The sequence below is a fragment of the Gouania willdenowi genome, chromosome 22 (genome assembly GCF_900634775.1).
Source record: "Gouania willdenowi chromosome 22, fGouWil2.1, whole genome shotgun sequence".
NCBI lineage: Eukaryota > Metazoa > Chordata > Actinopteri > Blenniiformes > Gobiesocidae > Gouania > Gouania willdenowi.
This window is the reverse complement of record NC_041065.1, coordinates 13,435,103-13,447,551: the sequence shown is the minus strand read 5'-3', so window position 1 is coordinate 13,447,551 and position 12,449 is coordinate 13,435,103. Positions and strand designations below refer to the sequence as shown.

Below are 12,449 nucleotides of genomic sequence, written 5' to 3'. Positions count from 1 at the left end.
AGCGCGTGCAGTTGGAGGAGCAGCTGCTGAGCTGACCACCTACTGTAACCAAAGCCATAGGGAATGACAGGGCCTGCACACAAAGGACAGCATTAGCCACAACAGTCACATGGTTTAAATGGTGGTTGCAGGTCAGCTTTGTTGAACATGTAACATTCGACAAAACAATTGTCATCCTGTCTTTACTCATTTTATGAGTAAGCACGGTGGTAAGGACAAAACAATGTGTCACTGCTTGTTAGGAGGTTATACTGGTGGCTGGATAAACCACAGTCTACTGAAAAACAAAAGTAATACTGGGTTTCTGTGCAACAACTGTGAGTAATTGTTGCATCTCTTCTATTCTTTTAAATTGTTTGGTAGCTAAAAATGTAAGTGAGGCTTCTTCTATTGTACTTTGTTCTTTGCATTACATGAAATAGACACTTATTTCAAACATTTGCAGAGAGAAATGTAAAAACAAAAACAATTAAGTTGGCAAAAGCTGATGGTTACTGTTAACATACAGTATTTCATCCCAGTCTCACAGAGTTTTTGACATTCATCCATCCATTTTCTGACCTGCTTGTTCCTTTTTACAGGTCCTGGAGAAGTTTGTGACAATGACAAAATTAATTTTGATGCTTTTTTTTGTGCCTGGCAACACGATTTCCTTCGATTTTTCGTGCCGCAGGACATTACATTTATTTGTGCTGCATGGCACGAAATCGTTTTGTGCAGCATGACACTTTTTTTCTTCTTTTCGTGCTGCGAGTCGCAAAATGTTGTGGTGCTGCTTGGTGCAAAGTGATGGATTTCATTTGGAGTTATCACCTTAGCAAAAACCCTCGCAACCATACCCCAAACCATGAATGAAGTGTTTTGATAACATGCGATTACACAAAATCACTTGAGTTTGAAAGTCATGTGGCACAACATAAATTAAATAAGAAAAACGTTGTGGTAAAATGCACAAAAAGTGAAATTATCAAATTATAATTTTAGTGACAGTCACATTTCCCTGTGAGATCTTGTTGCTTATTTATCTAATAAATCAAGGAAGGTCTGCGTGGATGTGTGTGTGGAACTAATATCTCCCTGATGGGGTGTCTGATGGAGCTCAAACTTTCACACACACACGGGTGCATGCGCGCGGCTGACGTGTGTGAGAGTGCGGTACCACAAACTGCAAAAAGAAAGGTTTTAACAGCATCTTAACACTTTATATACTAATTACTAACCTTGGACGATAAGCACCCCTGCACTAAGAAACGTTAAATGCAAAATAAATTGTTTTATTTGTACAAATGTTTGTGTCTTATCAGATTCTACCTAAACCGGTGCAAACTTTATTTATCAATTTATCATGCGCATGTCCCATAAAATTACACCAGGGAAATTGCACACGCTATTTTACTTTGCACCTGCAAATATATCCCTTTATAACACTACAGTAGAGTATGTACACCTGTTTGTACATCCAACCTTCAAACACATACTCATTTGGCCATAATTGACAACTCTACTTTAGCTCCCACATGAATACATACTACCGACGGGCACTGTACTAGTTTATATAAAGTGAGAATAAGCTCTTCTGTTTCGGTTATAAATGATAAATTGCTGATCATTGCAATTCTTAAATCTCCTACTCATATTTTCCTTCCAGAGTACGGTAGACTCATTAAGCTCTAAACAAACATGATGTGTGTCTATTACTGTTTGTCTCTCTCTACATGCTAAACATCACTAAAGAAAAACCCAAAGAGGAAAAAAGGAAAAAAATGGTATATACTGTATAACCTTACTTTATTGAAAAAAAAGTTCATAATTAGTTATTTACATTTTCAAAGTAGTCCTTAAAAATGTTAAAGGGATTCAAAACACTTATAAAACTGTTGGATATTAGCACACATCGTATATCTGTATATAATACAAGATTTGTTAACTTCCGTTCGTAAATAATTGCTTGTTTGTGATTTTTTTTCAGCCCTCTATAAAAAGATCTTCAGGCTCTATTGGCAGTTTCTGTTGTTCAATTTTTGATAACGGCAATAAAAACAACAGAGCAGTGTGCGTAGAGATCAATATCTCCCATTCCCTGCCGTCACGAGTGCAATGAAGAGAATAGCCCGAGTCAAGGCCCTTTCCAACTCTGATTATCAATACAGTGCGTGATCTTGGAGATCCTTAATCTTGTTATTTTCTTCCCACATCATCCCCAGCAGCATCGCCAACACTTGTGCAAAACTCGTACCCCAGGAGAGCACAAACCTTTGCTCCCCCGCGGCTGTGTTTGGGAGCGTCCTGCTATTAACCGCGCTGCCTGTGAATCAATAGGAAACATAAAGAGGCCTAATCTTTTCAGTTGCTTGGTGCTGATTGCCTATTACACAATAATAACACACCTCGAGTCCCATGAAGCGTGAGAGAGAGAGAAAAACAGTCTCATCCCCAAACATTGCACACAGTTACTAAGCAGTCACGCAGTAAATCTATAGGTTTACTACTGGACAGATGGTTTCAGCTCTAGTGCTGGGTCTTTATGAGGGGTATTAGCTGTGGTGCTATACGAGAGATTCCTTCAGAAACACTTGGATATCAGGGGATGCACTTTATCACTTTATGAAAACAGACACTGCTGAAGACTCCCTTTTGTGGACCACTGTCAGACCTCTGGTATGAAGGTTATGGAAGCTTCACAAGTCTTAGATCTGAGGTAAAGTAACATCTGTTGCACTCTACAACTCCAGTAGATGACAAAGTGGATTATGGGCCCAGGTTCTGTGACATGAGGTGATAGAAAATCAGACACTCAGAAACACTTGGAAACACAAACAGCTTCGTATTTAATCCATCTGTTGTAACAAACGGTCAACGGTAATGAGCAGCTTTGCTTTTCCAACATTGAATGATTGCACTGCTGTAAGTCATTGGGTGCCGGGGCTGTCAGAGAGTCTTCTTCAGAAAAGCCCTGCAGAATTCCAGCGCTTTGGATGGCTGGAGTCAGGGTGTTGACTCTGGCTGGGCTTCTATAAACTGAGCCAGCAGGAGAGATGGAGAATCTGGGAGTCTGGCAAATCCAGGACTGGAACTAAGGCCACAGATGGAGCGAGCTCTGCCAGAGAGCTTCTGAGACTTTCTTCAAGTCCTAAAAAGTAAATGTGAAAAGGGGATTAGGGAAGGACGAGGGAAACAATAAGAAAGTTCATTAGTGTTGTTACCCGTGACCTTTTGACAATTAGGTTATCAAAACGTTCAGAAAAATCCTAAGATTTATGCTATTGCTCTTATAATTTGTAACTTTTATTGTGCGTTCACTTTTGTGTTCTCATCCACTTTTCTTCAACTGATTTTGAACATTCACCTTTAACATGTTCAGCTACTATCTTCAACCCATCCATCCATTTTCAGACCCGCTTGTTACTGTTTTTCAGGGTTGCGGGGGTCTGCCAGTGCCTATCTCCAGCTTACACTGGGCGCAAGGTGGGGGTACACCCTGGACAGGGCGCCAGTCCATTGCAGGGCAACACAGACAATTTTAGAGACTCCAGTCAACCTAACAGTCATGCTACCTTCAACCCATTTAAACTTTTTTTTTTAACCTTTTCAACCGATTTCAAGTTTTATTTTACCTTTTTAATCATGTTTTAACAGTTTTTTTTTGTTTTGTTTAATTTTCAACCTTTCTAAACCTTTAGGTCAATGGCATGCCAATGCTGGGCTAATACTAGGTAAATGCTAATGCTAGGCTGATGCTAATACTAGGTTACTGCTAATGCTAAGTCAATGCCAATGTTGGGTTAATGCTAGGTAAATGCTAGTGCTAGGCTGATGCTAACACTAGGTTACTGCTAATGCTAGGTCAGTGCTAATGCTAGGCTAATGCTAGGTAAATGCTAAAGCTAGGCTGATGCTAATACTAGGTTACTGCTAATGCTAGGTTAGTGCTAATGCTAGGTTAATGTTAATGCTGGATTAATGCTAATGCTAGGCTAATGCTAGCAAATAGTAATGCTAATGCAAATTTATGCTAATGCTAAGCTAATGAAGTGTGACGCGGGCCAGCACCTGCAACCTCACTTGCATTTTATATTCTAGTGTTGTTTCTTCAGTGAAAGTTGAATATTGGGTTTTCTTGGCCCTCCCACTGGGGCTGTCCCACGACTGGGCAACACTTAACCCTTTGACCGAGGTAAGTAGGCACTGTTTACAAATTATTGGCATTCTCCGACATTTGGCAGATTTTAGCCCCTCACCCTTACCCAATCCATCTCCCCACGGAGCAGGCATATGGTCAGTGGGCTCTGAACTCTAGGCTACCCCTCCCATATTTACACATCCATCCATACACAACCAAACAGGAACATAAGTGGAAACAGGGGGTGGAAGTAATTCCCCCCCTTTGGACCAGTGAGCAGCTTGTGGGGAGGATCCAGTGGAATGGATCCTGTCTTCCTGCTGAGTTGTGATGTTAGGAAGCTGTGTTGGGACCGCCACTCAGCTTGACTGAAGCTTAGACGTGCGCTTGGTGGATGTGTGTGTGTGTGTGTGTGTGTGTGTGTGGCCAGACTGCAGACGGACAGTTGGACATGTGAGAATTCATCGAGTGTCTCAGAGCCTGGTCCTGATGACAGCCTGTCGTTTTAACAGCAGCCAGCTGGGATTGTGTGCACTAATTGGTCACAAGTGTTCCCGTCTCATGGTTGACGGTCCTTCCCTTATTTATTTTGATGGAACATCATGTTGGACTGGGCCTGGGTGTGGTCAGTGTGATCTGGAATAGCCATGATGCATTTACTGTTACAGGCAAGCAAACTTTAGAACACTTTTAAACTAATAAAAAGTTTGAAAAAGATTAGTTTCTGATCACTTATTTTAGTTATATTAAAGGTTAGTCTTTACAGTGGCATAAAACCGCTGGATTTAGTAGTGGGACATTGGTTGAAGTGTACTTTTTGGCTTTTTTCGTGCAACGTCTTTCATTCAGAAACGCACAAACAAAGTGAAGAAAAAACGACGACACAATTTTACATGGATTCTTATTATGATCAGTATGAAGGCAAATTCATTTGCATAGAGCATTTTATAATACAAGACAACTACGTGAATATGCTGACTAAAATGCAACATTTAGACAACTATTGTAAAATCAAATCAAACAATTCAAAATTCAAAAAAAGTTGAAAAGACAAACATTAAAAAAAACAGTAAAAAGCAAGAACCTTTAGCCTGGATGTACAAATGATCACGATTATGTTCACACAAACAGCCTTTTATTTTATTTTATTTAGCTTTTTGTACATTGACTGTTTCTGTTAAGTATGGATTGACTATTTTGTTAGAACTGTGTTACTGTTGTAATTTACTGTGTGGCAATTGTAAAATGTTTACTCCTGGCTAGGTGCTTTGTTTTATTAGTAATATTTTGTTATTTGTCATAACTGTTGTCTTTTATCATGTTGTATTATCTAATACCATTTACATTTTAGCTTGCCTTTTACTTTAACTCTGGCTCATTTACAGCATGTTTGTTTATTAATGTGCATTGTCCCTTTCAAATAATCAATAAATTCAAAATTCAAATTCAAATCGTTCTTTTAGATCCGTGAATCCCTACGACCTGTGTTAATAATAAGTTGGAATATTTTGCTTTCAAGCTATGCTCAGAAAAAGTCTTTAATATTCACACCTTGTTTACATTCTTACCTGAAAACAATGTCTGCATCAATACATTAGCCACGCAACGCAGGTAGGCAATCATTTTCATAAATTATTTACCCTAATCCTGAGGCTGCTGCTTCCTGATTGTGGGTTTAACTTCCACTATGATAAAGTGGTGAAACATAAATAACAAATTAGGCTTTGTTTTATTCGACTTATTTCACAGTTTGGAGTAAGGCTGCATATGTGTATACAATTTGTCAACATTTGATACTTTTATCTAGATTTCGTAATATGTGCAAAACATTCTATTCTAAAATAGCTTAACTAACTAACTTTTTATTCGCCTGCTTCTATTTTGTAGGAGAATAAAACCACAATTATATCCTTAATACATATTTCAATGAATAAAGAGGGTTTGCATGATTTGAGTTCACTGTGTGACTTTCTCTGCAAGTAAGGGATGTAACAATTCACTCAACTCCTGATACGATTCGATTCACAATACTGGGTTCACGATACGATTCTCTCACGATTTATTTTACAATATGGGACTGGAGACAAATGATGACTGAAAAATATTCTTTTATTTTTTTTGGGAAAAAAACTAGAATTTTATATTTCATTGGCAAAAGAATTCCTTGATAAACTATTCAAAATAATGCAATTGAACTAAAAATAAATCTAGAATGAAATAAATAAAGGAATAATACAAATGAAGAAGCCTATTAATTTAAATTCTGGTTCTATAGTAAACAATGCAAAACTGCATAATAGTTATTTTTCTTTTTAAAAGTGCAACTGAAAATGTATTTTGTGCCTTAACAATTGGACTTAAAAAAAAACAGTCATTAAGCTGTATTTGGCAGATATTTGTTTGGACCAGCAGAGGGCGCTGGTAACCCAGTGGTCGGTTGGCACGCAGATATCCTTGCAGTGAAAAAGAGATGCTATTCGCTAGCAGACAGTGCTAATAGAAAAACGTGACTTTTACAGATATTCACGTAATATTACAGATATTTTTCACTGCTAAAGGGGAAATGAATCATTTCTGAACATGTTTAAGGGTAGAAGGCGGCCAGAAAGAAAGTAGTAGCAGATTCCGCCCGCCGCCTCCACTTCTGGACAAGAGGATAAATATATAGCGCCCTCTGCTGTTTAAAAAAAGTACTGCGATTCAATTTTCAGTGTATCAATGTGAACCGTGATACTTATGAATCGATTTTTACCTGCTTTACGATTAATCGTTACATCCCTACTGCAAGTGAATAAACAATGGTGCAGAAGGATGGCGACCTTGGTTTTGTAGGTAGCTATCGATTTAAACAAGGATAAAACATAATCTTGGTGTTAATAGTCATTCTGCAAAAACAGGAGCTCAAGCATCCCTACAGAAAACATCCACACCTTTAAAAGCCTAAATCTACTATAGGTTGATACGCGCTGCCAGAACTCAAGCTTTTCAGAGCAAAGTGAGGGGAAAATAAATATTATCACATATTTCTCCATGTGTTATGTGGAGAACAAAGAGAAACAGGATCCTCTGGAGATAGAAGGCTGACAACTGAATGTTATGGAGACAGTGATGGTTTTATAGAAAAGACAAAAGACGACCTTGGTCAGATGGTGAACACTATCTCATGTCATGGATGTTTAATCTTTGTACCAGTTGTTTTGGGGATAACTGCACGCTGAATTACTCTTTTGCTGTGTACAGATGTGTCGGCTTATAACTGACATTGGGGGTGACGTTAAAACCGATGCAGGTATTTTCTTTGTTTTTTTTAATAAGAAGAGATTGTGAAAAGACTCAGTGTAACCTCAATGGCAACTAGGGTTGAACGATTTTGGAAAATAATCTAATTGCGATTTTTTTTCCCTCAATATTGCGATTGCAATTTAATACGCGATTATTTTTGTCTTGTCATGTATTTTTCAATGAACACAAGCAATAAATCAATCTGTTTCATATTAAACAATTTCAGATTTATTTGAACTTTAAATAATATCAAATATAATTTTTAAAGCACAGATTACAACAATAAAGCAAACAAATCTGTGGCTTTACCTCTTTAACATATCTGACTAACTTCACGTTTTATGTGGACCGCACTTCTTAAACACTCTGAACTTAACAGAACAGTACAAGACAGGACAAGAAAAAAATAAAATAAAAAATTGCAGCTTTTGCGTTTTATGACATCGCGATAATATTGCAAATGCAATTAATTGTTCAGCCCTAATGGCAATGCCAGTAATTGGCTTTGTAAAATCCACATGGAATGACTACCTAACATTGCAAATTTTATGTATTTGTTTTGGAATCTTGACCTCTTTTAGCTAATGCAAGTCCTTCGATTGAGAGGCCCATTGGAAATTATCTTTAAGATTAAATATTAGCTATTATTAATATTAGCTTATTATTAATATTACTAAATATTCCATGAATGAAGCTGAGGAATCTTTTAATTCTAACACAAAAAAGCAACAAAGTAATTTTAAAGTCATTGTGAAAAATTTTGTGCGGCAATTTTGACATTTTTACTCCTGGCGTGGTGCTTTGTTTTATTAGTAATATTTTGTTATTTGTCATAACTGTTCTCTTTTGTCATGTTGTATTCTCTCTGTATTTTAATACCATTTACATTTTAGCTTGCCTTTTACTTTAACTCTGGCTCATTTACAGCATGTTTTCTTATTAATGTGCATTGTCCCTTTCAAATAATCAATTCATTCAAAATTCAAATTAAAATCACGACAATCACGTGTTACGATATCACGATAATATTGCAATTCAGAAACTAGTGGAAAATTGCAAAACTGAGTCAAATAAATGAATACATTGTATACATTTAAAAAAACGACTGTCTGGGATTGATATGTACTCATGCTGATTTTGCTTGAGTGGATGAAAAGAAAAATAATTCCTAACGAAAGACAAGGACCTTCCTGTGTGGAATAGCCTAAGCCTGGAGTCAATGATGTTAGGCTTTTACTACATTGGCTTCTAAACTGGTGAAATTAACCAGTAAACAACAAGCTGATAATTAGCAAGTGGCTCATGAAAATTGTGCATTTAGGCCCAGGAGAATACACAGAGCTGCTGAAGGGCAGTTCGGGGTGGTGTTGGTGTGTATTTCAGCAACAGAAATAATCCAATATCTCCCCTTTAAAGCAACTTAAAGTAGATTTTCTTTTAGATTTTTTTTTAAAAAAAGTGACTACATTAAGAATCCTCCTAAAATGTATAGTTATGGAGGTCACACCCTTGGTAGAACCTCTCTATCGTAAGTAACAGGCTGAGACATGATGTTTAAAGGTTTCATTCGAGCCATATGTCACGTCTATCAGCTGTGAATCCGAACGCAAATAAATGACAGAGGGGGTGTGCACGTGCAGTCACATTTTGTGTTGTCTGAATGTTGGTTGACAGCGGCACATGCAAGGCTGGGACTGCTAACGCCAGAGGTGTTACTTTTCTTCCTTTGACTTTTTGGCTTCATCAGCCAATGAGCATATGCTGTGACCCATAAAACATGCCTGTAGCTTAGCTTTCAGGGTCCGGCTGGGCTCACTTTGTAAGGTAATAGATTTAACACCAATGATGAGTCAGTAAATGGTTACAGGGGATACAGCCTGTAGTCAATAATGAAGAAAAAAACACATCAAAGCCCAAAAGCAAGACCAGTGAGCTGATAACAGTTCAAATATGGAGCATTTTGACACAATTTGGCATAATTTATATGTGTATATGTAAAGTAAATCCCTCCCTTTTTTGTGCTGACCAAAACAAGCCTTGCATCATTTACCACTAAACAATAATCGTACAGCAACAGAAGTACTCACGTTACTGTAATTGAGTTGCTTTTATGGATACTTGTACTTTTTTTTATATAGTATACTTCTAAATCAATAAATGTACTTGCACTAAGTACATTTTAAAAGTAGTTAGTTACATTTCTACACCCAACCGTTACTGAGTAAATTATGATTTTTTGTTTTTAAATGACAAACAGACATTGTGAAACTACAAAAAAAATGAATTGACCAGACAACAATCACATGCATCACATCATAGCAGATAAACCAAATTCAACGTAATGCACGACGCCAAAACAGAATTGAATGGAGGTTATTTTCTCTGTTTTAGAGTTCATAAACTTGGCTATACTGTACTTAGAGCCTGAGATTTTGATTTTTGATTTTGAATTGAATTCATTGGTGTTATTTAATTTAAAAAAGAAATGTACTTTTTGACACACCTTTTGTTTTATACAGATTTCCTTGTGGAAAATAAATTGAATTCCAATTGTGCAAGATCTCGTCTCTTCCTATTTAACTTTATACATGAGATGTTTACTGTATGCAAGGGAACCATGGCAAGATTTATTACCAAAAATAAACATGGGGGGTGAAAGTAACAAGTAACTTTTACATTGAGTACTATTTAATTGAGCTACATTTTACTTGTACTTGATTATTTGATGTATGACTTACTTGAGTAGGATATACGTACTCTTTACAACTCTGCACCATTGTGTCTGTCATGGATATCCAGGAGTATTGTAAACCAAGCAACCTTTACTCAGTTCTTTGTAACCAAAGGCCCACTCCCTTGAAAGAATGGCAGTGTTGGCAGTTTTGGCAAAGATTCAAAAACGTTAATTGAGTGCACCAGCGGTGGCTCGACAGCTGAGCCGCTGTGATCGATGTGCTCATCGGCCTTTTCCCTCTGAGAGAACATCTCTCAGGATGAAACAGAACCTAGGCTCCTGAGAGCAGGCGATGGTGGTGCATGGAAGTATAATGATGACAAAAGACTGTTCCAGCTGCTTAGGTTACTGTACACACTACAGACACAACCAATGACTCAAAACTATTAAACGCAGACTAAACCACAGACTCTGGAGAGATTGCTTTCTTGAATACTTTCTGTTGACCTAACCAATGTCTACTCAAACTGTCTTCGGAAAGAGAGTGCAGGGCCACGCTGACACTTTGTTTTCATTAATTCAGTGATGCTGAGCTTAACATGTGAGAATGGAGTGTGTCTAATGGGTTGAAATGAAGAAAACAGGTGGTTCGCAAAAGTTTCCTGCTGGGCTTCCCATTAGTTGATGTGAAAATGTAACAGATGTGTGGATGACCTAATGAGCAGCCTTCAAACTAGCATCTAAGGCTACATTAACAAGACCAAACATAACACACACACACACACACACACACACAGAAAAAAAACAAAAACGAAAAACAACAACTTAGAAAACATGCACGTCTATCGTTTCTTTTGTAATAGAACAAAAATAGATGAATATAGTGTGTGTAAATGAAAGATGAAGCGAGTAGTTTATATAAATGGTATCAAATAAAAATTCGGTGTAAATCTGTCAATTGGTAACGTCCTAGTTAGGCTAGTTATGTTTGATATTAGCTTTTGCCGACATCCAATATGTTGACATCCAATTTCCAATTTTAACCGATACCAATTAGGGGTGTCCCGATTCAGTATTGACATCGGATATTGGTCCGATGTCAGCCAGAAAATGAGTATCGGATTTTATCGGACGGCATCTAAAATATCCGATATCATAACCAATAATAATAATTTAGTTTTTATTCATTTATATTTAATATTTAATAATAAATGGGTCAGTTTTTCTCATACCTACTGTTGCTGACTATTGTTTCTGTTTGAGTAACATCACTTAATCAAGCCTTTTCTAACATTCCACACTACAAAATAAGTAATAAAAGTATGTATGACTTGTGCTGTTATAGTATCGGATCCCTATTGGTATCGGCCAATACTCAAGGCTGCAATATTGGTATCGGATCGAAGTGAAAAAGTTGTTTCGGGACATCCCTAATACCAATATCTACATAGACCCATGCCATATTCATTACAAAATGTCTCCAACAACAACACATATTGTTTTTTCCGACGTCAACTGAAATGACATTTTATGGCACTGTCTTTAGTTTGATTTTCAAACATTTTGTGAGTAAAAAGTAAAAAAAAGCTGAATGGGAACTGGTAATCACATCAACACACAAGTACGTAGGTGCTAAAGTACTGTTTTGATCGTCTACATGGAAACAAAGAGCAGCGTTTTTTGATCTTATCGCTTAACCCGTTTCTACATTTGAAAAAAGTACATTATCACGTATGTTATTAAAAAGCTTTTCCTGTGTGGATTGGACCTAAACAAGTGCTTGACACCCGTTGGTGTCCCCAACTTTTAGAGTAAGATAACTTCTCCAGCAAATACAAACACCTAGCTACTTCTAAATATACTCTGCAATCCTCAACTGAAGACAGGTAAGACTGAGTGCTCACTTATTAAAATTAGCATATACACAAATATACCTTTAAGTGTCCAGGCTTTGCTTTCAACCTATACATTGCAGGGGAACTAAATTAATCACATAATTAAGAATGAACTTTCACAACCTTTCAGTAACTTTAAGTAGATATATAATAATCAGAAAAAATAACTCAATGATAACGACACATAATTGGAGTACTCTGTGAATGTGGACTGTATATGCTCATTCATGGATGGTGTCAGTAGGGGTTTCCCGGTCCGATATCGATATCGGATATTGGTACGATATTAGCCTGAAAACGGATATCGGATTAAAATTTTTGGATTTTCCGATTTTTTATTCATTTATTCAGTTGTAGAATACTGTAGATATTGACGGTTAAAAATGATATAACCAATTGGTTAATAATAAATACATCACTTTTTTTGTTGCTGACTATTGTTCTCTGAGTAACATCGTTTTTCTAACATTCCACACTA

The 12,449-nt window shown here is 37.0% G+C and overlaps 1 protein-coding gene across 3 annotated transcripts in view; it reads right to left on the bottom strand.

Annotated features, from left to right (window-relative positions):
- Positions 1-1,940: 1,940 nt before the first annotated feature.
- The window catches only part of dph6 (diphthamine biosynthesis 6), an 87,192-nt gene continuing 76,683 nt past the window's right edge, over positions 1,941-12,449 (bottom strand). For all 3 annotated transcript variants that reach the window (XM_028438902.1, XM_028438904.1, XM_028438903.1), the window contains one exon: positions 1,941-3,130. In XM_028438902.1, coding sequence (XP_028294703.1) covers positions 3,012-3,130 — 119 coding nt within the window. In that variant the 3' untranslated portion in view covers positions 1,941-3,011. The remainder of the gene's footprint in view (positions 3,131-12,449) is intronic.